Source organism: Xiphophorus couchianus, chromosome 16, assembly GCF_001444195.1.
Source record: "Xiphophorus couchianus chromosome 16, X_couchianus-1.0, whole genome shotgun sequence".
Taxonomy (NCBI): Eukaryota; Metazoa; Chordata; class Actinopteri; order Cyprinodontiformes; family Poeciliidae; genus Xiphophorus; species Xiphophorus couchianus.
This window is the reverse complement of record NC_040243.1, coordinates 1598114-1624281: the sequence shown is the minus strand read 5'-3', so window position 1 is coordinate 1624281 and position 26168 is coordinate 1598114. Positions and strand designations below refer to the sequence as shown.

General features: G+C 36.3%; 3 protein-coding genes, 2 long non-coding RNA genes and 1 other non-coding gene across 6 annotated transcripts; 3 read left to right on the top strand and 3 right to left on the bottom strand.

The window, feature by feature from the left end:
• Positions 1-343: 343 nt before the first annotated feature.
• Positions 344-7304, bottom strand: LOC114160377 (5-hydroxytryptamine receptor 3A-like). The gene is made up of 8 exons (XM_028042953.1): positions 5448-7304; positions 5186-5230; positions 4937-5046; positions 2701-2873; positions 2462-2622; positions 2178-2388; positions 1789-1932; positions 344-731 (listed from the first exon to the last, which is right to left on the bottom strand). The coding sequence occupies exons 1-8, from the start codon at positions 5523-5525 to the stop codon at positions 481-483; spliced, it is 1173 nt and encodes a 390-aa protein (XP_027898754.1). The 5' UTR covers positions 5526-7304; the 3' UTR covers positions 344-480.
• A 592-nt stretch (positions 7305-7896) lies between these two features.
• Positions 7897-15661, bottom strand: tsen54 (TSEN54 tRNA splicing endonuclease subunit). The gene is made up of 12 exons (XM_028042952.1): positions 15543-15661; positions 14231-14389; positions 14062-14125; positions 13304-13387; positions 13128-13226; positions 13003-13055; positions 11990-12097; positions 10908-11313; positions 10699-10834; positions 10567-10627; positions 9239-9352; positions 7897-8378 (listed from the first exon to the last, which is right to left on the bottom strand). Exons 1-12 carry the CDS (start codon positions 15596-15598, stop codon positions 8228-8230), a joined length of 1491 nt encoding a protein of 496 aa, XP_027898753.1. The 5' UTR covers positions 15599-15661; the 3' UTR covers positions 7897-8227.
• Positions 15662-16257: 596 nt separating this feature from the next.
• Positions 16258-18385, top strand: LOC114159429 (pentraxin fusion protein-like). The gene is made up of 4 exons (XM_028041404.1): positions 16258-16375; positions 16444-16510; positions 16616-16823; positions 17906-18385. Exons 2-4 carry the CDS (start codon positions 16459-16461, stop codon positions 18312-18314), a joined length of 669 nt encoding a protein of 222 aa, XP_027897205.1. The 5' UTR covers positions 16258-16375; positions 16444-16458; the 3' UTR covers positions 18315-18385.
• Positions 18386-19373: 988 nt separating this feature from the next.
• Positions 19374-20699, top strand: LOC114160141 (uncharacterized). Its single transcript, XR_003598727.1, has 2 exons — positions 19374-19492; positions 20646-20699. It is a non-coding gene; the product is annotated as an uncharacterized LOC114160141 (long non-coding RNA).
• Positions 20700-21225: 526 nt separating this feature from the next.
• trnat-cgu (transfer RNA threonine (anticodon CGU)) lies at positions 21226-21297 on the bottom strand. The gene has a single exon. It is a non-coding gene; the product is annotated as a tRNA-Thr (tRNA).
• Positions 21298-21661: 364 nt separating this feature from the next.
• On the top strand, positions 21662-24988 carry LOC114160552 (uncharacterized). The gene is made up of 2 exons (XR_003598781.1): positions 21662-21815; positions 23292-24988. It is a non-coding gene; the product is annotated as an uncharacterized LOC114160552 (long non-coding RNA).
• Positions 24989-26168: the final 1180 nt, after the last annotated feature.

Sequence of the window (26168 nt, the reverse complement as noted above, 5' to 3'; positions counted from 1 at the left end):
ATGGAGCCTTGAGGAACGCCACAGACCCAGACTTATAATAGGAAATATACAAATTTCTCTGCTCCCATTTTACCAACTAAGAGTTGAATCAAATTCAGAACAATTTGTCTGTAGAGTAAAACAAACATTTTTGATGTATCACTGTTCAGAATATCTTTTCTCTACGTATTTTGCATCTTTATGACTAAATTAATTTAATATGTTTTATTACTTTGGTTTTATAGTTAGCATGTTAATTATTTTTGCATCATATGTACATCTGTCTGCATTGGCTTTCAAGTAAATTACAAAGTTTACATTTCATATGTGTAACATTTTATTGTGAGTCAAACAAAGAGAAAAACTTGTAAAAGTATGAGGAAAAATGTCGTCTGATGTTTAAATTCATGCATATATTTAAGGAAAAAACAGACTTAGCAGTATCCACTGGCAAATATCATTGTATGCAGAAAAAACTGTGTAGAAAATCCAGATAAAAATTCAAATATCAATCCATCCAACATATATATACACCACAAATGCAGCAAAAGTCAAAAGATATCCAACAAAGAACAGATTATCAATGATTGTGGCCACCGTTCGGTAGCATCTGGGCTTCTTCTGACTGCCAGCTTCCTGTCGAGCGGCCTTCACTTCCTCCAGGATCAGCTTCAGCAGCTCGACATCACCGAGTTTACCCAGAGAGAAAAAACTCTGCTCTGGTTTAGCTTGTCCATTCTCTTCATCGGCCTCTTTAAACCATTAAAATATAATGAATCAACATCCATGTAATAATTTAACTCTAAATACAAATAGTACAGGTTTGTATTCTTAACCTACAACTAGGACTGTTTTAAATGTTTATTCCAGTCATTAGAGATTTGAAGTAGACATGCAGATCTCTGATATAAACTCTTCACACCTGATAGTCCGGTAGACTCTGTTCGATTGGGGAACTAAATTTTCAGCTGCTGTGGTTTATTTTCACACTGCACTGTGTCGAACGAACTAAACCCTTTGAGCAACCTGTTCCCCTCCTGGCCTGTGGGGGCGCTGCACCAAGTACCACTGAAGGAAACGACTCAAAAACCTCTGAAGACACTGAGAGCAACTTCCTTCTTCACCAAATATAAACAGAAGTAAAGTGGGGTCAGATTTTAGTGGTAGGCTAGCAATAAACTAGTACGTTTGTTTTGGTTGAATTTACCCAGAATGCCGTGTGAGTCAAACTCTGGTCCTAGTACAAACCTCGATCTCAGTTCGGTTGAAGTGAACTCTGGGCTGGTTTAAATACTTTTAAGAACGGCAAGCGGACCGGAAACCACTCCAAAAGCAGGAAGTGGACTACAGAGTAGGGCATTCTGGGTAACAAACATGTTAGCTTTGCGTTAGCGGGAGAAATGGCTCGTGGTCTTTAGCCAAAGACAATATAGAAATCCTATGACCTCTAAAATCTGACCCCACTCCATTTTGTTTCCGTTTGGTGAAGAAGGAAGTTGCTCTCAGTGTCTTCAGAGGTTTTTGTGTTGTTTCCTCAGTGGTTCTTGGTGCAGCGCCCCCACAGGCCAGGAGGGGAATAGGCTGGTTTGACTCAGAGAACCACAGCAGCTGGAGGTGGAGCAGGTGATGGAGTTCTGGTCCCAAATCAAACCGAGTCTACCGGACTATCAGTTGTGAAGACACCGCACCTGTCTCAGAACTTCAACAATGGTCTTATCTCTGTGAATAAATTATTTGTAAACAAATTAATTTAATCTATTTTTAAGAAATATGTTTCTTAAGAAAAAGGTATGTTCACTAAGAACATACCTTTCTGAACTTTGATGTCCTTTTTCATGTAAATTATCTTACTTTCTTTACCACAACAAGGATCCAGGTTAAGTAGGAAGCTCACCAGCATGGATTCAAGCACACTAAGCCACACCAAGGTGAACACTGCGACGCAGAGGTTGGCTGGAAAAACAGGCATTTAATACAGCTGTGCAGGCAATAAACCAGTTAATCACACCTTAAATTAAAACAAGCTCAACAATTTCCATCTGCATGATTTATTGTCAAAATTAAGAAATTACAAGCTCTTATAGCTTACGTGTAAGTTAGTTCTGTCTAATTTCAAATGTATTAATATATTTGCACTAGAAACTAGAGCAAAAATACTTTGTAAAATGTTGTGTTTCTGCAGTGCAGCTTCTACTCACCAATCACCGGCAGGTCTACTTCTGTCGAGGGTAAAATGTCCTTCAGAATCAGCAGTAAGACGGAGATGGACAGGAGCACAGTCACTTTAAAGCCAAACTTTTCACCCGAATCCACAGAGATGGAGAAAGAAGCCAAATCCAGGAACAGTAAATACACCAGCGGGATGAGGAAGTTTATGACATAAAGAAACGGTTTTCTCTCCAATGTCACCTGAAAGAAACGCCACATTGGGGTCAAATGGACTTAAAGAAAATGAACAAACTTTCCGTGGATGTGTTCTTACGATGTAAGAAAGTGTGCTGTGATATCTCCACCCGTTGGTTATGTTACCACTGACTAATTCGATGCCTTTCAGACCCCATTCTCCCTGAGTGATCATGAACTGCGTGGACGTGACCATCAGAACCGAGTCGTTTTTGGCTGATCCGAGGACCAAGCTGTTCACTGTGCACAGGACAGAAAAACCTTTAATTCATCCTCCTGACTCTATCCTGGATGCTAATCTGACAGTCTGTGTTTTACCGTCAGTGTCTATGGATACAAATGTGATGTTGCAACGTTGCAAATCAAAGGGGAATTTGTAGAGGTTGAAGCGGCAGGTGAAGGTCAGCGTCTGGCGGAAGAAGGTGAACATATAACCGTTGGGATACACGATGGCCCAAGGACCTTCATAGATGCTGTCGCCATTAGAGGCACTGAAGGCAACAGAAGAGGAAGCAACTTTAGACTCGGATAACATCTAATGTAGCATACAATGCTGAGAAAAAGCATTTCCCCTTTCACAGTTCTTCTATTTTTGCCTTTGTCACACTTACATGTTTTAGATGGTCAGTTAAATAATATTATCATAAAAGGAAACACAAAAAGCAGTTTTCAAAAAGCCATCCAAATCAACCAGATGCATTGCACATAGTTTTAATGTTGCATAAAATTTTATTACTGCAACTAAAATGCACACATAAACAACAACAGCTGGACTTTGGTCCAAAACCAGTAAGTGGGAAAGAGTGGAAGTTAGTGGGACAGGAAGGAAATGCTGCCGTGGTTGTCAGTTTTACGTTGAGGCAGCAGCTGTTGAATGTACTTAAAGTAATTTGTAATCTAACTTAGTTACTTTTAAAATCAGTTAGTTAGGTAACTACGGGTGTTTTTTTTTACACCTGATAGACTCAGTTTGATTGGTGAGCAAAGTTGCAACATTTGTTCAATTTTTAGTTTCTTTCTCTCTGCTCTGAGTCAAACCAACCAAACCCTTTGAGCACCTTGTTCCCCTCCTGGCCTGTGGGGGCACTGCACCAAGAACCACTGAAGGAAACGACACAAAAACCTCTGAAGACACTGAGCGCAACTTCATCTTCACAAATGTAAACAAAAATTTGAGGATTTGAGTTTGGAGAATTTTTCTTTTGGACTTGGTAAATAACAATGAGTCATTTCTCTTGCTAGCTCTAAGCTAGCACATTTGTTTTGGTTATATTTACCCAGAACTCCCTGGACTGTAGTCCACTTCCTGCTTTTGGAATGATCTCTGGTCCGCTTGGCGTTCACATATGCATTCAAACCATACCAGAGTTCACTTCAACCGAACCGACACCGAGGTTTGTAGGACCAAAGTTTGCTTCTTTGGTCAGAGTTCCCACAGAGTTCATTAGCTCCTCCCCAAACAAACTGGACTTTCTATTCAAATGGTCTGGAGTTTGATTGAAGCGGGGAAAATGGCTTTTCCATGCCATTCCCAAAGTGCATCTTTATACTTCCATCCGACTGAGGACTTTATATTGACTTCCATCTAATTTATTAACGACCCAGTGATTAACCCAGACATTTTTCCAAACACAAACTATTACTAGTGTATTCCTAACCAGAGCTAAATTTACACCAGACACGTGAAATCCACTTTAATCAAACTCCAGACCATTTGCCTAGAAAGTCTGGTTTGTTTTGGTGAATCTGTAATCAAACTCTGATGCAAACCAAAGAAACAAAGTTTGGATCTGGGTTCTGTTTAAGTGAACTCTGGCGCAGTTTGAATCCATACGTGAATGTCAAGTAGAATGTCAAGTGGTCCAGAGACCGCTCCAGAAGCAGGAAATAGGCTACAATGCAGGGTATTCTGGGTAAATACAACCAAAACAAAAATGCTAGTCTAGCGATAGCGGGAGAAAAAAAGACAAATCCTGCAACCCCTGAAATCTGACACAACTCCATTTTTATTTACATTGAAGAAGGAAGTTGCACTCAGTGTCTTCAGAGGTTTTTGTGTTGTTTCCTTCAGTGGTTCTTGGTGCAGTGCCCCCGCAGGTGGGGAGGGGAACAGGTTGCTCAATTAGTTTGATCAAAAGTTGCCATTTTGGTTCCTAAAAAGTGTCAACCAAGAAAATTAAAATGTTCCACAAATTACCTCTCTCTGTCAATGAAAATGGTTCTCAATATGTTTTATATACAAGTACACACACACACACACACCCCACACACACACATCTTTGCGGGGACTTTCCATTGACTTCCATTCATTTCTACAGCCTAAACTTTACTCTTACCCTTATCCTAACCCTAACCCAAACTCAATTCACACCGTAATCCTAAATCTGACCCCTGACCCCAAAACAGCGTTTCCCCTTGTGGGGACCAGGTTTCGGACCCCACAAGGAGCAGTGTGTCCCCACAACGTAGTATATGTCAGGAAAATGGTCCCCACAAGGTATTAGAAACAAACGCAAACACACGCCCCCTCCCACCCAAACACACACATACTCACTCTTGTTGAATGACTATTTCCGGGATCCAGAGTTTTGCTTTGGGAACAGAAACTTCGTTTATCCCGCAGAAGTCGGATTGATTCCACCTTAGAAATTCATTCGTCCAATACTTGTGAGAAAAAACAGAAGCTGAGCTATTCTGAGTGTTTGTAGCACTTACATTTGACTAATTATGAATATATTTACATCTACAAACATCATTTCATCAGATTGAATGAAATGTTTAACAGACTAGTGAAAAATCTTACCTTCGTGACCCAAATGTGAACTGTGACAGTTTGGCACTTCTCATCCTGCAGACATCAATACGTTTTACATGTCAAAGAAAACTGTTATATAATTTAGCTACTGTGCTAATTCCTGCACATTTACACTGCGATTAAGTGTGATGATGTTGATTAACGTGTAATGTCCAAATCAAAAGAATACATTAAAATAAAAAATAAAAAACTATTTGGAAAACTTGGCTAAATGAAACATTTGAATGAAACAAATAAAGAGGAAACTTACAACCCCTAAAATGCCATACAGCACCATCTCCAGGTCCACTTTGGTGGTGGTGGTCCAGTTTTTCACTGGTCGGATCATTTCTAGACCCGTATCTGATGCTGTCAGGTTCAGGTGTTCCAGAAGACCATAATATGTGCAATCTGAAGACAGACTGCTGCAAAAACCTGCTGCAAACAAGACAACAAAATCCAGATCTAACACAAACTCAAGACATACTCTGTCTCTTGATTCCTACTTGCAATACAAAAACATTTTTTAAGTAACAGACTTACCAGCAAATATCACAAAAGGAAAAATCCGTAGAGCTGCCATGCCTCCCTTCAGTTCATTTCAATCCGAGTGAACCTTTATAAACCGGGAAGCTGCTTAAATAAACGCAACAACAAAAACGTGGAAATGAGGCTTTTAGGGAACCATTTAAATGCATCTTCTGTTTGTTCATCTCATCTACAGGAAAACAAAATAATAAACCCTTCAAGCATTTCAATTGTTCTCCAGCAGCTGCAGGAAAAAGTCAACATTTGAGTTTGACACCATGTGGGAGGTTTTTATTCAGATAATGAAGCTTAAGTTGCCTGTAACTGTAGAGCACTTTAATTAAATGGATATATATTACATTACTGTTCACATAACGTTTTAAATGGTTGTAAAGCAAATGAAAACTAGAACTTGTAAATTTGCTAAATATTCTGTGAGGATATTTGATATCTTAACTTAAAATTTTGGTTGCAAAACATAAAACAGTTTGTACCATCTTGAAACTTCAACAGTAACTTTTCAAGAATCTACAAACCAATTGGGAGAAATTTACAGGTTACCTTTTAGATTTTATTATACATTATGGGTTACTTTCTCAGAACTTACAGGTCAGTCTTTTGAAATGAACAAAGTTACTTTATTTTCTAATGTTACTCTGTCAGAATACAACTTTTGGATTCTGATAGAGTCTGATAGAGCATATTACTGATATTACTCTATCAGAATCCAAGGGTTGTGTTACAGTACTTGCAAGTTACTTTATAAGAAGTACCTTACTTTCTGGTAATTGAGAGATTACCAGAAAGTCTGGCTGCTTGGTTAGAAACTGCAACAAGTTGAAATGAAAATAGAATTTGGGAAAATCTGTTCACTTTGTTTAAAGGTAAAGGATTTTATTTATATAGCACATTTACAGCAACAAAGCAATACAAAGTGTTTTTTTTTAAAGCGTTCATACAGGATGGACATCATAAATGTGTAATTTGAATTTGACCAGCACAGATAATACCTCTGGTATCAGATGATTTAATGTCAGAAAGTGCTGTTGACTTCTGTTAAACACATTCAGATCTAACGCTGCCTCTCCCTCAAAATTCCTAAAATTATTAAAAATGCTTGAACAGTTTCATAAAGTAAGACAATTCTTCTTCCTCTCACACTGTGGCTGCGGAAAATCGGTGTTTTAGCACCGCGACACAAATTTACTCACCTTCCTTCTACACCTTCAAGGACTTCCAGCTGCCCAGGGACGTCTACCCCTGAGATTCATCCATCCGGGAGTTTTTAAACCTTTGTGAGCTACATATGGAGAAATACAGACTTTTTCAAGTTTCCACGGCGGCGTAAACGACGGGAACGTCGCCACTCTGAAACGAAAGCTGCTTGATGACTCGCAGATCAGGAACAGGACCATCAAAACTGGAACAGAGGAAGAAACACAATCTGCAACATTTAGGAAGTTAATCAGCAACTGGAAAGACAAAAACAGACAATATTGAACATTTTCTTTAACATTTTTTGAACAAAAAGATTGAATTCAGTGGAGTCGAACCATTCTACACCGGGGGTCAAAATTACCAATTATTTTATTGGGAATTTATTTTTTAATTTTTAATTTATTTATTTATTTTAATTGGTATTTTATTACCAATTATTTTCGATGGTAGTTCCCTTCGACATTTGTTGTACGGACGTTGCTAAAACAGAGGACCGAAAATTTAAGGCTTTAATTCAATTACTAATATTGGAGAATTAAAATGTGGCTAACTTTGAAATACATGAATATACTACATATATTTTAAAATGTTAAACATTTTAATGTAATTAATTGCTTCTTTTTTTTTTTGGTTCATACAAAAGTCCCGAGCCGGAACCTCTGGTTCACCGCTAATCTGTACAGCAGCGATGGTCGACAAAACCGCTTCTCTGGGCCACTGGGGGTTAATTTTTACTGCTAAGCTAATCTGATTTGACGCTGAAAAGACTATTTCTGCATTCATGTTGTACCAGAAGGATTTAGCTGATCAGCAAAGCTATTCAAGACTAAAATAGCATCTCAATGTTAAACATGTAGCATTAGCGTTAGCTATGTCAGCATCCCGTCCACATTTTTAAAGAAGCTCCATGAATGATCAGGGCTTACTGATGGTCGATTAACCAAAATAACACATTAAATCATTACACATCTCTGTTGTCGAGCTCACATCTGTTTATTCAACAATCTAGCAGCAAAAATGTTAAATTGAAAATGTTGCTTATTTTGAAATTAATTAATTACAGACTGCAATTTACTTGATTACTACAGGTAAACAATGATTTAATAATATAACACAGGTAATTCTCATGATATAAATCGTCTGTTGGCAAAAAACTAAAGAAAAACAAGGTAAACATTTGAATTCCTTACAGGGTTCTTGGTACAAGTGGGAAAAAAGTTTATTGTGTCATTTGAAAACTTGAAAAAGTCTGTATTTCTCCATATGTAGCTCACAAAGTTTTAAAAACTCCCGGATGGATGAATCTCAGGGGTAGACGTCCCTGGGCAGCTGGAAGTCCTTGAAGGTGTAGAAGGAAATGTCTCCGTGATCCACGGCGGCGTAAACAACGGGAACGTCGCCACTCTGAAACGAAAGCTGCTTGATGACTCGCAGATCAGGAACAGGACCGTCAAAACTGGAACAGAGGAAGAAACACAATCTGCAACATTTAGGAAGTTAATCAGCAACTGGAAAGACAAAAACAGACAATATTGAACATTTTCTTTAACATTTTTTGAACAAAAAGATTGAATTCAGTGGAGTCGAACCATTCTACACTGGGGGTCAAAATTACCAATTATTTTATTGGGAATTATTTTCTTTTCACATGCTCAGCAACAAATTATAGTGCTGCTTTAATGAAAGATCCAAAAAGCAGAAAGTGAACTACAGCGCAGGGCATTCTGGGTAAACACATTGAAAACAAACATGCTAGCAGGAGAAACAGCTCGTGGTCTTTAGCCAAAGACAAAAGAGAAATCCTCCAACCGCTAAAATCTGACACCACTCCATTTTGTCTACATTTTGTGAAAAAGGAAGTTGAGTTCTTCTTCAAAAGTTTCCATTTTGTTTCCTACAGTAGTTTTTGGCGCAGCGCCCCCACAGACGAGGAGGGGAACAGATTTTTGGGCAGCAGCAGCTGAAAATGCAACAAAGGCTGCAGAGTGTGAAAAGTCTGTTTTGAGTAAAACGTTGCTGGAGATTACTCAGCCATTAAAATGAAAGCAAAAAACTTAATAAACCTGTATATTTAAAGAAAACTTGTTATGTACCTGAAATTTTCTATTTATGATATAAATTTGAAAATCTCACACAAAGAGAAACACAAAAAGTCTCTGTCTGCATCAGCTCCATTTATGAGGTCACACTTTGGACACCTGATTTAATTGACTGTTTTCACCAGAACCACAACAATGGATGTGATAAAAAATCGCGTTGATTGTTTCATTGCAAGTGGATCCTGAGTAAACGATGACTCAGGCCGTCGTTGCTTACCTGCAGACGCACATGCGGGCGTACGGCTTGCCCGGGTTGCTCTTTTTGAAGTCAGCCACCGAATCCGGCTGGTAAACATTGAAACAAATCCTCCATTCCTCCGAACCTTTTAACCTGAGCAGACAAAGGGACATCCATTTCTCCTGAGTGATGCAACAATTCATCACCACTGGCGTTCACCGGAGCACACGGTGACAAAACACTGCAGCCAGATCTTTATGGCTCTGGAAATTAAAGATCGTAAACTGTGAGAGCGGCGGGACGGGCTCCCATTCTATTTATCATCTCCTTTTAGAAGTGATTCGGAGCTGATGGCGGCTAATTGCGTTTAACAGGAAGGTCATGTTTGTTATTATAAAGCATAATAATGTGGGTGAAACACACAGCACTGCTGCTGATTTAACAGCTAATCCTTAATTCCAAACCCTAGGAATTATTTTCAATTGATATTTCTATAAGTCTAAATTATAGTTACACATACTGTATATTGTTTGGAGCTTAGCTTTAGCAATTAAAAAAATTTTTTTAAAATATAGTTTCATGGTCAAATGTTAAATTTAAATTAAACTACGTCTTTATATGTGGGATAAATGGGCTAAGATTTGTATTTATAAAAATATCTGATGTTATTTTGGCACAAATACAGCAATAAATAAAAATAAAATAACTTGGGCATAAATTTTCCTACATTCATTTTATTATTTCTAGTAAAAATTATTTTTTTTAAAGTCCACTAATTAAAAAAGCACATGAACGTAAATTAAAGAAAAGGAGAATGACCTAAAGACCTTTACAGATAACAGACAAAATGATTTTACATTTTTTATGTAATTTGTTTTTAAGAAATTAACCAATAATGGATAAAAAAGTAAAACTTAGAAAAAATATAGAATTAATAGTACTAGTACTAGTTCCACTAGTGAAAGAAATCTTTAATCAGTATTAGGGAATTACTGACTTTAAACAAGTTCCTATTTTTATCTCCTTTCATTTCATTAAGATATTAAGATATTGGCACTTGGAACTAAACCAAAGATTTTGTGTTTTTGCAGTGCACGACTCCTCTGCAGCATCTTAAAGGGGAAATTTCTAGCATAATCAAGTAACTGTTTCCTTCAGTTGTTATAAAAATGCTATATGAATCAAATATGACTTAAAAGAAGTTTTACTTCCTAATTCAACGCCTGGAAATTGGGCCTCTGTCTCTTTAGAAACTTCTGCTCTTCCAACCTCCCAACATGGCTCCTCTCTTCATAAAAGCTGTCAAACGGTTTGAAACGATATAAAAACATCTAATCACGTCTTTTAAAGTCCTATTTTCTTAGTACCTGGCTGCTCCCTCCAGCAGGTCAGTCGATTTAATCACGCTGATTTTCTCCAGCAGCTCAGCTGAAATAAAACAGAGGTAATCTCAGCTTGTAACCGGGAGGAGAAAATCCTCGGATCCGGCCTGAACTCACCGGTGGAGATGGGCCGAGTCGGGTCGTGCAGAGGCTGAACTTCCCCGCTCCATAAGTGAGCGGGTCGACCTTGCCGCTTCGCCTGCCGCCGCTCCAGCAGCTTGTGGTACTCCGCCCAGTTTCTGCACCTCTGGACCTGAAGGCCTGAGAATTACTCCCACAAAAACTGGAAACATTCACATTTTATTCCTTCATCTGGATGATTTCACCTCTTTGTCTTTGTTCACATCGCGCCGCCGCTGCCGTCTCTCCCTCTCCTCCTCCTTCGGAGACATTTTCACTTTCCGCAGGTTTATCCTCCGCATCCAGGGGGCGACGTCGCACACGCCAGGCGTCACGCCGCCGGGAAGCAACGAGGCGTCCAGAGGGGCCAGGCGGCCGGCGGAGCCCAGGTCAGGGAAACAGATGGAGCTGAAGTCCCAGCGCTGAGAACCGGGGGCTGACCTTTGACCCGCCTGCCGCTCGGGAACCTCCGCCGGCCACCAGGTCCGGGCCTGAACTTCACCTGCCGCGCCGGAGGAGGAAGTCTGAGGCGCCGCTGAGGCCACCAGGTGGGACTCAGGTAGTTTATCTTCCTCCTCCATTTCCTCAGCCTGAGACGCTGCTGCTGTTTTACTGAGACGACAGAAAGAACAAACATTTAAAAACATTTAAAATGTCGCAATTTAAACTGCTAAATTAATCAACTTCTTCAAGTGGGGTTACAACTAATGATTATTTTATATATCAATTAATCAATTTGTTCTTTTATTTTTTAAATTATTTTAATTATCACCTAATCTAATGAACCTTTCTGTGATATTTTATTATTTATTTTTTATTTCTTTAACAGCTATTGATTTGTTGTTGATTAATCAGATATTTTAATGATTTAATGATTTTTTTCACAATTATATTAGTTATTTATTAATATGATAATATTAATATTAATATGTATAAATTATTATCTTTGATTTGTTTCTTTTTTATGATTATTTTAGTTATTGATTAATCGTTAGCTAGAGGATACGGACTTTTCTGACATGAGCAAATAAAAATTTATGTTTTGTAATTAACATTTTCTCTTCATGAGAAAAAAATGTATTTGAATAAAAATTGTTTTTTTAGACAAAACATTTTTTTCCTAAATAAAATATTCCATTACAGAAAAATTTGTCATTACAATTCCAAAAGTTTTGACCACAATTAATTTATGTTATTGAGGTTAGTTTTTGTTTGACTGAATAATACTGAGACAAATTTACCCCCAATAAATGATCAGAATCATTGATTACTTTACTAACTGTCTGACCTGGACGTGGGCGCCGGGCTGGGGCTGCGTTTCCTCTTCAGCTGCCTCCGCCCGCGGTCCCGGGACCGAGGCAGGCTCAGCTGCCGGGCGTAGGGCGACGGCTCGGAGCTGAAAGGAAGCAGAAAGAAAACCAAACAATCAGCCTGCAGAACCATAACGACAAACTCTCAGAGCAATCAGACTAAAAGCAGAAATTTAGAAACAATAATTCCACTATCACACACTGCACACATTAATGTACCTCTGAATTACCATAAATATGATTATTTTTAATCATCTACAGCAAATTACACCCACTACATTGAGACTAAAACTGAATTCCTGCCTAAAAATACTTAACTTTTAAGATTACAACAAATAAAGTCCTTATTGGGCCTCATTAAATTCATTAAAATGGCTGTAAATGTTTTTTTTAATCACTAACTTGCTTAAGACTGAAAGATAAAACTGAAAGATAAAACCTTTCTGCTTTAAACAAATTTTGTTTAGGGCTGAAATGATTAATCAGATTAAACATGATTAATCAATTATTGAAATAATCATCAACTAATTTAGTTGATGTCATTTGCTGAATAAACATGTTCAGAGTAGTAATTACACCAAAATTGCTCAAAAATATATGAACGCATTTTGCATTTAAGATTAAAAAAAAAATTTAAATATGTTTTACTCAAAACTCTTTAAGCGGCAGATTTAGCTTCACCTGGTTCTAATTCAATAAAATAATTCACTTTATTTTCTGAATTATTTGTTTATTTGCATCTTTTAACATATTTCTATTAAGTGGTTACATTAAAAATATATAGAATATTGATTGTCAGATTAATCGATTATGAAAATAATTTATTTGTATTTTAAAGATTTAAAACCATTAGAAATACATTAAAGTCAACAATACAGTTTTATCCTAATTAGATATTTTAAGTGCTGATTTAACAGCACTTAAAATAATGTTGTTTGTTTTACAGTTTAAAACAAACAACAGAAATGTTTCCACCTTCAGATTCTGTTACCTGGGATCAAACCTGTGCACCACATATCCGAGGCGCTTCAGATGACCGAACACCTTCGTTGTAGAGGAAGAACGATCAGATCAGCGCAGACATGAATGTTCCAGCGTTCAGAGTCATGACTGCACCTGATACTGCTGCAGACTCACAGAGTCTGAGGACAGGAACGCCTCGTAGCCGTCCTGGATGGACAGCGGCAGGTCCTGATGGAACACCTGCAGGTTGCCCTGCGCCCATAAAACACAAATACGATCAGCCAGAGGCGCCATTAGAGCCAAACCTGAGCAGCATCTCACACACTCACACACTCCATCAGGTAGAGCGCCTCTTCAGGGAGGAGGAACTGCTTCCCTTCTGCAGAAAAACCCATCGTCTGCCAAAACTTGCCCTGAAAAAGAAAATATATATATACAAAAAAAACAAAAACAAGTATTATTAGCTTCTAGAAATAACAAAGTAACAATTTATAGCAAAATCTGAAATGATTTTTACATTTTTTGCTCCCCCCTCCACTGTTCAACTTTAAATATCAGAAAAAAACAACAGAAAAAAAACAATAATTCCAAAATTTACTACACTTTTAGAAAAAAATTTATGTTTCCATCAATACAGACAAAAAAAACAATAAAAAATATATATTTGATAATATTTTAAAAAGCAACAAAAGGTGCCGGAAATTAATAGAAAAGTAAATAAAACAAAAATAAAATTTGAGTAATAATTAAAGATAAAGCAATACAAAATGAAGAATGCTTAAAACAAAGTAAATCCAAAAACAAAAAAATATATAGAAATAAGGAATAATAATTGTAATTATTATTATTATAAAACAAGTCTAGACTGCATAATATTCTAAGAAAGAAATGTGACAAATGCAAACATTTCTGGCTGGTTAAGAGTTTTAATGAATAACAAACTCTGCAAATCAAACATTCTTAAGTTATATTTTTAGCTAATTAGTACAGAGCTCCAAAAGTTTATCTTTTTCCCAGCATGCACTACTTTTCAGACAAATAAACAGCAAATAAAACAGCAAAAGACGGATGAATTAAAAAAACTCACAGCAGGAGTCTGAAGCTCCACAATCCGCTCACTGGGACTCCAGACGGCTTTCACCAGGTTTCCTCTGCAGAGACAGAAAAACAGACAGAACTGAGCTAAAACCTTTTCCACCACCTAAAAATGATAAAAAGCCACTGATTTAAAGTGAGGATTCTGGTATTTCACTGACAGCCTCTCGACCCGCTCCTCTGAAATGAGACTCCAGTGTTCATCCAGGCGCTGCTGCAGCCGCTGCTTTTGCTCCTCCGAGTCATCCGGATAGAAATCCTTCTGCCCTCGGGCCGGGATCTTATGGCTCCTGGAGCGGGCTGCAAACAGCTCACATGGACTGCAAGTTATTTACAAACAGAACAACTAAACTCAGCGACAGCAACTTCCTGTTTCAGACAAAATCCACCAAAAGCTACAAAGTGCCAGAAAGCTGATGGCTCAGATATTTCTATAGCACAATAACTACCTGCTAACTATTTAAATTTTAATAAAAACACATTGACTTTAAACGCATTGGTAGATTTCTACCAATTTAATCATTAAGATCTTCTCTAAACAGATCTTCTCTAAAACGTTTTTTAATTATTTAAAATAAAAGCAGCTAACAACTTTAGTTTTCAGGGAACAAAGAAATGTTTTTTATAATCTTTTAACCCAATACATTGTGTTTTTATCCATTAAAGTCTCACTTTTATTGAGTACTTCAGTAAAAATGTGGAAAGGTGGTAAATATACAGCAGAGTTGGGTGAAAGAAATTATCACAATATTGAGCAGTTTGATAATTATAATTATTCAAACTAATCGTTCAGTTTCTAAGATCACATGTGTTTCAAACAAGCTGAAAGCAGAAATTAAAATAATTAAACAAACATCTGACTTATTCACAAAAATTCTCAAATTAAACACTGAAAATTTCAACACTTTATGGGATCAAAATGACACTTTTTAAACTAGCTTTGCAAAACTAATTTGCTATCTTATTGAATTTCATAGCTTCATTATTAACATTTTCTCCCTTTAAGATGTTGAAATAATCGTTTTATTGTCGAGAACTAAGTATGTACACCTAGTGAAAATATTATAAAATATTACATGTTCAACTGATATCAACAAAGGGTGCTGCAAAGCTTAACGGTATTAATCAACACAACCAAATTTATACAAAAATAAAATAAAACAAACACAACTTCAAGGTGCATTAAGAAAATTTACAAACACAGATAAAACCTTTGTACACCTAACTGGATATATGACTTCTTTGGCATGTGTTCATCACCTATTATTTAAAACAATAACTCTCAAATGAATCATAATCAAATGAGTCATTTGATTATGATTCACTGCAAAGAAATGTGATTAACTTTAGACCATGTTGACGAGAAGGCAGTTAGAAATCCTAAAATCAGAGACAAACACCCACCAAAACACAAAACTAATATTTTAAACCTGTTTATTGCCTTATAATTATTGTAATTAAACTGAACCAAACCTTAATATTTCATTAAAGAAGTTATCTGCGCTTTCTGGCTTGTTTTGGTCCGCCATGACAGTCTGTCCGCCGGCCGCTACTGCTTCCTGCTCCTCTTCCGGGTCCTAACGCCCGCCCCGTTCCATAATAAAAATGGCTAGAAATACGGCCACAGGAGGGCGTCAAATCACACACAAAAACAACTTTTCCTGGTTTTTAAACTATATTTTCTTCTGGATTTTGTCTGTATAATATCTTTAAATAATTATATGTTTTAATGTACCATTTATTTTAAAAAAAAACATTGAATATGTGTGAGATTATAGATGATAAAACTGTTAATCAATTTAGTTTAAATTGTTTTAGTCCAGCCATGTTAGTGGTCCATTGACTTGAAAAGTTGTAGTTTTTATTCATTGCTCCACAAATCAGAATACCCAAAGCATTTAGGTTTTATTTATACAGATATGAGCAAATTCAAGTGGAATTTTTATGAAGCACCTGGCCATAAGGTGCCAGGTGCTGCCCGTCACCAGAAGTGCTGCAATAGCTGCCACAATCTGAGCCTGATGTCTGTCACTTATTATTGAATACAGAGACACTATTTATTAATATTATAACAGTTTGTTAAAGGGTTTTACCAATAGGTGTTCATGGTTATGTGATCCACCAGGAGGGCACAGTCAAAGGGGTCAAAGGTTGTGTAGGTGGTTTCAAAACAAATATTTTCTCTGGACCTGGAATTTGAACTATCTGTGATGAAATAGGTAGGATGTAGGGATGAAGTGAAAATATAAAGCATTTCGTTTTCACGAGAATTTCAGCAGTCTGTCTTTGTCTGCATTCAACTGCAGGTAAAGTTTTAGTCTGAATATAGGACATATTTACTCCATCAGGTCACTGAGAATTATTTCTTTCACAGGTTTACTCTCTGAAAATGAGGCTGTCATTTGTTCTCGTTCTTTTTTCTATCTCTGCTGCATTCAGTGGTAAGTTTAACATCTCCATTGATATTTTTTTTCCTCAAAAATAAAAACTAAAAACTGAATGGATGGATGGATGGATTTCTGTTTGAACTTTTCTCTCTCTCTCAGGGAGTGAGGCCATTCGAAGCCTGGTCTTTCCCAGCGAAACCAGTACCAGCTACGTAGAGATGATCGCTACAAAGCCGCTCAAGCTGACAGCGTTCACGCTGTGCATGCGTGTGGCTACCGAGCTCAGCGGTGAGAGAGAAATCCTCCTGTTTGCGTATCGGACCAACGACTTTGATGAGCTGAATGTGTGGCGGGAGCTGGATGGAAGGTGAAACCCTCAATTTTGTGTTTATTTGGCAAAATAAACATAATAATAAATATTTATTCAATGAATGGCATAAATTCAAGAGTTCATTTTTGAAAGTGATATTTTCACATTATTTTTTACATACATTTATAAACATCAAAGTTCAAAACTAAGTATTTAATGCATGAGTTTGCAAACTAAATATTTAGCTTTCAAATTAAATATTTAGTCAGAAAGATAAATATTTAGTTTGGGAAATAAATTATTACTTTGGAACTAACTAGTTATCAAAATAAATATTTGAGGGGCGTGCCGTGGTGGCGTAGGGGTTAGCGCGACCCATATTTGGAGGCCTTGAGTCCTCGACGCGGCCGTCGCGGGTTCGACTCCCGGACCCGACGATATTTGCCGCATGTCTTCCCTCCTCTCCTTCCCCGTTTCCTGTCAGCCTGCTGTCATATAAGGGACACTAGAGCCCACAAAAGACCCTGGAGGGGTAAAAAAAAATAAATATTTGAATTGGAAACAACTAGTTAGCTTGAAAACTAAATATTTTGCCCAGATTTAAACATTTAGTTTGGTACTTTACTTTTAGTTTGTATACAAAATGCTAGTTTGTAAGCTAACTAAATATTTAGCTTCTTAACTGAATATTTTTATTTGAAAGCTAAATATTTAATTTTCAAACTAGATTGGTTCCAAATTAAATATAGTTAGGAAGCTGAATATTTATTTTGCTAACTAAATATTTAGTTTCACACCTATCTAATTTCTAAACTAAATATTTAGCGTCCTAACTAAATACTTAATTTGAAAGCTAAATGTGTAATTTATGAACCTTAGCTGTGTCACTCAACCTGTATTTGCTGTAAAGGTGCTAATGGTGGATAAACAGGAAAACCGTCATCGGAGGCTAAGCTAACTAGCTTGAACTACACAGGCTAGCAGCTCCACATTTATAAATCCCGCCTCCGGGATCTGATTGGCTGTTTGATCTACATACGTTTCAGCAAATATGTTAAAAAAAACAACATGTTTCATAAAAGTTACATGCTTTAGCTTTATCTTAGCTAAAATTAAAAACCACACAACTTTCTGTTTAGATTGTCCTTCTACCTGAGTGGGGATGGAGTTCTGTTCCAAGTCCCTGACCTCGGCTACCTGCAGACTCACCTGTGCTTCACCTGGGACTCCAGCTCAGGCGCTGCGGCTGTCTTCATGAACGGCAGGAAGAGTCAGACCAAAATCTACCGGAAGGGTCACACCATCCGCCCCGGAGGCAGAGTCATCCTCGGCCAGGATCCTGACAGTTTTCTGGGCGAATTTGATGCAAAGCAGAGTTTTGTGGGAGAGATTTCTGACGTGACCATGTGGGACTCCGTCCTGTCAGACCATGCCATCCAAAGTCTGTTTAATGGGAGAAGGGTGGAAAAAGGAAATGTGTTTGACTGGGAAACCGTGGAGCTTATACCGTTTGGAGAGGTGGAGGTCATGAATGTTGATCTGATCTGATTTTGATTATTTCAGGATGGAGAAAATATTCAGTTTTCTTTCTTTGGGCAAATAAAATGTATCCTGCAATATTTTTGTTGTGATCATCATTTGTGCACAAATTGATAGAATACAATATTTTAAAACGTGTGTACAAAGTATATATAAATTTTACCAAACAATATGCAACAAATACAACTTAAAGAGAACTGAAAATGTCAATGATTTCTTTTAGTTGTTAAGTGAACTATAATATTTATTATTAAATGAATAAAATAAAAAGTAAAATAAAATTATATGAACCCATCACAGATCAAAGTTGCAAACATTTTACACTCTGAAAAAAGATGGACCCAGAAGCAGTGTCACATAGTTATCTCCCAAAGCTGCAATTAAACAACATTGAGTTTTTTAGAGAATCCAATCAAAGGCTTTATTAGTTGCATAAGACAGAATACCCTAAAATGCTCGACTGTAGATTGTTAAATGAATAGCAAGGGAATTGTCCAAAAAGATCAAGAAAGACAAAACTGTCTTGCATAAACAAGAAAAAATCAAGTGCCTTGAATACTCATAAACATATAACTGAAATAATCATTATATCATGAGTTGATATAACTATCAACTTCACTGAGTTGAAAATACACACTGCAAGACTTGGTGTCACTCAAATTTAGTTTTTCTAGTAAGAGTTGGATTAAAAGACATGCAGCACTGCTAACCCAAGAAAAAATTCCACTTGAATTTGCTCATATCTGTATAAATAAAACCTAAATGCTTTGGGTATTCTGATTTGTGGAGCAATGAATAAAAACTACAACTTTTCAAGTCAATGGACCACTAACATGGCTGGACTAAAACAATTTAAACTAAATTGATTAACAGTTTTATCATCTATAATCTCACACATATTCAATGTTTTTTTTTAAAATAAATGGTACATTAAAACATATAATTATTTAAAGATATTATACAGACAAAATCCAGAAGAAAATATAGTTTAAAAACCAGGAAAAGTTGTTTTTGTGTGTGATTTGACGCCCTCCTGTGGCCGTATTTCTAGCCATTTTTATTATGGAACGGGGCGGGCGTTAGGACCCGGAAGAGGAGCAGGAAGCAGTAGCGGCCGGCGGACAGACTGTCATGGCGGACCAAAACAAGCCAGAAAGCGCAGATAACTTCTTTAATGAAATATTAAGGTTTGGTTCAGTTTAATTACAATAATTATAAGGCAATAAACAGGTTTAAAATATTAGTTTTGTGTTTTGGTGGGTGTTTGTCTCTGATTTTAGGATTTCTAACTGCCTTCTCGTCAACATGGTCTAAAGTTAATCACATTTCTTTGCAGTGAATCATAATCAAATGACTCATTTGATTATGATTCATTTGAGAGTTATTGTTTTAAATAATAGGTGATGAACACATGCCAAAGAAGTCATATATCCAGTTAGGTGTACAAAGGTTTTATCTGTGTTTGTAAATTTTCTTAATGCACCTTGAAGTTGTGTTTGTTTTATTTTATTTTTGTATAAATTTGGTTGTGTTGATTAATACCGTTAAGCTTTGCAGCACCCTTTGTTGATATCAGTTGAACATGTAATATTTTATAATATTTTCACTAGGTGTACATACTTAGTTCTCGACAATAAAACGATTATTTCAACATCTTAAAGGGAGAAAATGTTAATAATGAAGCTATGAAATTCAATAAGATAGCAAATTAGTTTTGCAAAGCTAGTTTAAAAAGTGTCATTTTGATCCCATAAAGTGTTGAAATTTTCAGTGTTTAATTTGAGAATTTTTGTGAATAAGTCAGATGTTTGTTTAATTATTTTAATTTCTGCTTTCAGCTTGTTTGAAACACATGTGATCTTAGAAACTGAACGATTAGTTTGAATAATTATAATTATCAAACTGCTCAATATTGTGATAATTTCTTTCACCCAACTCTGCTGTATATTTACCACCTTTCCACATTTTTACTGAAGTACTCAATAAAAGTGAGACTTTAATGGATAAAAACACAATGTATTGGGTTAAAAGATTATAAAAAACATTTCTTTGTTCCCTGAAAACTAAAGTTGTTAGCTGCTTTTATTTTAAATAATTAAAAAACGTTTTAGAGAAGATCTGTTTAGAGAAGATCTTAATGATTAAATTGGTAGAAATCTACCAATGCGTTTAAAGTCAATGTGTTTTTATTAAAATTTAAATAGTTAGCAGGTAGTTATTGTGCTATAGAAATATCTGAGCCATCAGCTTTCTGGCACTTTGTAGCTTTTGGTGGATTTTGTCTGAAACAGGAAGTTGCTGTCGCTGAGTTTAGTTGTTCTGTTTGTAAATAACTTGCAGTCCATGTGAGCTGTTTGCAGCCCGCTCCAGGAGCCATAAGATCCCGGCCCGAGGGCAGAAGGATTTCTATCCGGATGACATGATAAATTTTTTTTTCAGTGGCCCTAATCCTCTTCCGTAGATTTCTAAGTTTTTTCAATTTCTGAATAATTTTTAACAACTTGACTTTAATGTCTGAAATGGCTGCCATTTTTCTAAAACTTTGCGCAGGTTTCAGGCCATTCTGACAGTTCTGTTCAGTTATGTCTGTAGTTAATCTGCTTTAGACTTAGAGACTAATGGAGTGACAAACTGGCCACTTTTCCTTTTCTACTGCATTATTTTCTCTTTTGTTATTAACTTTTTGTTTTTCATTTGCATAAAGGACTCGTATCTCAGTTCTTCTGTTTTTAAGTGTCTCCTCTGTATTCTCAAATCATCAATCAGTTCCTGTTAAAAAAAACATTTTTCTCTGTATTGTCATTTTGTGCTCGTCTAGGGAAAAAATAGGTTCAAAAGTTATATAAATGAGAAGATAAAGTAACAAAGACGGTTAATTTGTAGGTTAAAAAAACCATCCTGGTTATCAGCCGGATTAGCTAGGCACGGACGGGGTTCGAACCCGCGATCTTCGGTTTACGAGACCGACGCCTTACCACTTGGCCACCGCGCCTACCCAGAATCCTCGGACGTTACGATCTCATTTAATGGCATAAAGTGCCATAGCAATTGTTCCCTTCCAGATTCTTCGGTATTATTCCTTGAAGATTTACACCTAGACAGCTGCACATGCAGTTAGTCCACAATCAAAGCCGCAGTCCGACTCATGATGCGCACCGACCGGTTTAACTCTCTTTAAAGTAATAAAATCAAACCCATCCTCTTCTAAATTCCATAATCAGTGCCGAATTTTTCCACAAATGCCATTACTAACTTTGAGATATTTTAGATGTCAATTTATGGATTTTATTCTGGACTACAAGGTGAAATCCTTAAAATGTAAACTTTTGCAATAGACATCTTGTAGGGAAGGGGAATGTTGACAGTGGAGCACACCCGGAAGTTGATAGTTCACAACAGATTGGATTTCAACATTTCTGCTGCTGTAATCTGAGAATGTAATGGTCGGGGAAGCACGTTTGGGTGGATGGACATTTATGGTCTTCATGATATTTATGACCTACCCGTGCTGTAAGTAATAAAGCTTAAACGTTTGTTTTAGGTAACAGAGGCGTTTGCTAGCAAGCATGTGGCTAATTAGCACAGGTACAAAGCAGCTCCAGAAATGACAACATCGTGAAAAAGTTCAATATTTTTTAATTATTTCTGAAAGAAACACAGATTCATTATATACAAAGTGAAATCTTTAAACCTTACTTTCTTAACAATACAAAGTAAGTAAACTCTAAATCCAGTCTCAGAAATTTAGAGTACTACATATAATCAAGGTAGAAATTACGTTTTAAACAGAAATGTGACGAGTATGTTCATTTATATGAGTATGTTCATTTCTATGCATGATTTCTAATAACATACTCATAGAGCATGCCCCAACCAATGCATGGTTGTCCTTCTGCGTTTATTTCTCTTTGGAGGAGAGAGATCAGAATAGGGTTCTTCTAAGGTGTAATTTCTTGGTTTTCTGGTTTAAAACATTTCACGCGAAAATTCCACAGATTCCCAGATGTTTTGCTTAAATATATAATTCACAATTGTGTGTGTGTTGCAAAATTTCCGCAACAATTGTCGAAAACTGGGTTAAAATGATGCTAACTCCCATCTGCAGATGGCAGTACTCCTTACTTCTACTCGTCCCTCAGCCTGATTTAGTCTGCGGTCCATGTGGCGAGTCATAAAGGGTCACATTTATTGTCATGCAATTTCTGTGTTTGAAAAGTCAGAAATTAGCTTGAAAAAAAATATCTGAAATTTCGAGTTAATGTATGAAACTTATTCTTTTTTTTCTTCTTGAAAAAACAAGGACATTTCTGAGCTCCAAAAGTCGAAAGATTGCTAAAAAAAAAAAAAAAACCTCAGAAAATGTTAGATTAATCTCAGACGTTTTCTGAAATAAAAAACAAGAAAATCTTATAAGCTCCAAAAGTTGAAGATAAATCTGAAATTTTGAGATTAAAATAAAAAATTTCCAGAAAAAGTTTCAAAAGTCTAAACTTTTACTTTTGGACATTTTCTACGTTTCTAAACAAATTCCAGTTTTTTTTAAAGTAAATGGTTGACTTTGGGGGATCAGAAATTACAAAGTTGTTTTCTAGAATATTTTTTAGATTAATCTAAAAATTTATGGGTTTTCTGGAAAATTGTCGACTTTTTAAACTCAGAAATTTCAATGTTGTTTATCTAGAATATTTTTTACTTTGATCTAAAAATTTCTGAGTTGTGTGGTGGAAATTTACTCCTCTTTTTGTTTCTATCTGCAATTGCCTAATATGACGTCTTATTTGAACTCAAATATTGCAAAATTTCCCGTAAATATTTCTAAAGTAGTCCCAGAAAATCAGTGATTTTTGATTGCAAAAAATTCCAAAATCAGTCATGGATTCCTGGAGGAACTGATCAGTGTGAACTGAATTTTAAGTCGTACTCATGGAATATATGTTTTATCAGCTTTTTCACGTAGCTCCAGCTGAATCGTTGCGCTCCTTCCAGGCTCTGACGGAGCCACTGCGGCCTGCGGCTGAGCCTCGCCCACCATGCCGCTGGTGGTGGACGCCGTGTGGGCGCTGTGGAGCATCACCGCCGGCATCTACGACTACTTCCACACCAGCGCCATGGAGGAGCGGATCCACACGCTGGAGCACGTCCTCTCCATCCACCAGTTTGTGATTGCAGGCCTGTCGGCGGGCCTTGTCCTGCTCATGGCCTATATACTACTGAGAAAACACTAAACACCTCCTGCATGAAGGTCAGACTGTTCCTGCTGGAAGTTTGACTGATGGTCCAGTCCACTGAGTCTCTGTGTTTTAATTTTTAATCTCGGTCTGTCTGCTGCTCTAACACAAAGAAACCATGACTGGTTCTTGAAGGAAGCCTGGCACTTTATCCGTTTGACAAGCTTGAAGATCTTTGAAATGTTAATTTATTCATTCATTCATGTTTTAAAACTCAGCTAACATATTTATTTCAAACAAAAGAATCATAGCCACCTCTGGATCAGCCTCGTGCGGTCAGGGGAGAACTCTCCTGTAATCCTGAAAAGTAAAATAGATGCTAATGATGATGAGAGAAAATAAAAATGTCTTGTATTAATTTGATTTTTTATTTGTAATATCAAGAACAGCAATTTTTTAATAGTAAAAATCGCAGAATTTACACATTGCCCGTTGAAATACATGAAAGAAGTTAGGCAGTGTAGTGCCGTGCCTTACCTCTGGGGGCGCTGTGTTGCACACAGCAGTTGGCGCATGCCCATTACTGTTCTCTTAGCATCGCTAATATATTTATTAAATAACACATGTTCTATATATGTTGACGTTCCTCAGTTTGTATAATATGTTTAATAAATGTGAGTGGCATATTTAGTCTTTCTAATCGGCTGTAAAAGTGCGCAGGGTGAGACAGGAAGTACCGTTTCTCACCAATAGGAGGCAGTGTTGAGCAACAGGTTTTCTTCTTCTACTCATTGAAAAGATTGAAAACGGTCAGAAAACTAAAAATACAGTCAGAATAAAACCTTTTAAGGCTGTCAGAAAAATAAAAAGGTAAGATCATACAAAAATGTCAATTTTAATCAGAAAAGGAAGAAGTTAGCCAAAGAAAACATTCAAAATTAAAAGAAATAAATGTGACCTTATATTAAATAGTTTGTTTTCTTGCTATTGTTGAATAGTATTGAATTGATTAAAACACAATTAAAAACTTTATTAAAGGTCAAATCTGAAAAATAAGCTTCTGTTTTGGATTTGTACAAAATGAGTTGGTGTCTCACCAGTTATGATCCTCACCGCACGTCACTGTCAGAAGTGGCTTTTATTTCAGTTCCTCCATCTCAGGCACTGGATCCAGTTAACCCAGAACTGATATCGTGTTTATTATTCTTAATGATTACCTATAAACTCTGAACCAAAATGCTCTGACAAACGTAATCTTTCTTTTTTGTGTCTATTTATTTTTTGTGTGTTTAGAGGTTTCTAAGGTTTTATACACGTGTTCTGCAGTTTCCCATTGCTTGCCCTGTTTGTGCCATGTGTTTAAAACATGTCTTATTTAATTAAATTAGGTTTTATCTGCTGTAACAGGTCAGTCCCCATGTTTACTATCACTGTTCACTCCAACATGTTTGAGTGAAAACAACTGTAGTCATGATATCAAAGGAAATGTGACTAATAAATGTCATTTTAATTCAGCCTCTGACTTTTTTGATTACTATTTATTTTTAGTGTAATTATTTGATAAAATATTTGTTGGTTTTGTGCTTATTGCACTTTTTGTATTACATAGGGATTTATGTATGAGCCTATTTTTATATAATTTTCTAAAAATTAGTCAACTTTTTATACCGCAAACCCAAAATTTGATTGTTTTTACGTTTTTAGGGTTTAAAATAATAATTTTAAAAACTAAAATTTTTCAGAAAAGATAATAGATGCATTTTCTATGGATCTAAATATCACTAGCATTTTTAGTGTTATTCATGTAAAATCAAGTTATTATATGAAAAGATCCAGCTAAAACAAGCATTTATTATTATATTTATATTTAAAACACCCGATTATTATTAGATATTTAAGGCAGAGCTCTTAAGAGCCACCTAACCTCTCTGCAGACTCCACACATGCTGGACACAAACTGTTTTGTTTTACCTTCAGGTTGGCGCTACAGAGATCAGATATTTTTGCACTGATTCAACTTTGTTTTTCTTTGGTAAAAGCACTGTATATATACAGATTTAATAAATGTATTACATTTGTATTACATGCTTCTTGATGTTTTCCATCGACAAGGCAAACTGACCTGAAACTTGTTTGCTTCTCTCACATTTTTAAACCTTTCTACTCTGAACTCAGCACTGAAAAATATAAAATTAAAGTGAAAAGAAAAAAGAGCATCACACCATCAACATCTATATGAACAAAAGGGAAGTAAATACTTCCTGAAACAGATAGAAATACTGCTGCCAACATGAGGCTAAACCACTGACCCAAAAACATATCGAGGACAGAAATAGCTTTTGACTTCACTAGCTGAATGTACCCACTGAATGTACCCACTGATCCTATGTTTGCAGTGAATTAATCTCCAGCTGTGACCAATGACGGCTCTATCAGGGTTGGGTTTGACCCAGACTGCAGTCTAAAGCTGATTTATTTACATTTTATGCTATTTTTTTGTTTTATTAGAACCTTTTCCGGTGTTAGTTTTGAAACAGTGAAGCTTTAGTTCACATTTTATTTTAGGTTGTTATGTTATTAAACTGAGCAAAGATGTAGATGCACGCAGATTAACTTGATGTAAATATATATTATAAACAGATATTTCTCTAAAAATATAAATCTTTTTAGAGAAATATAGAGGTTATCAAGAAGG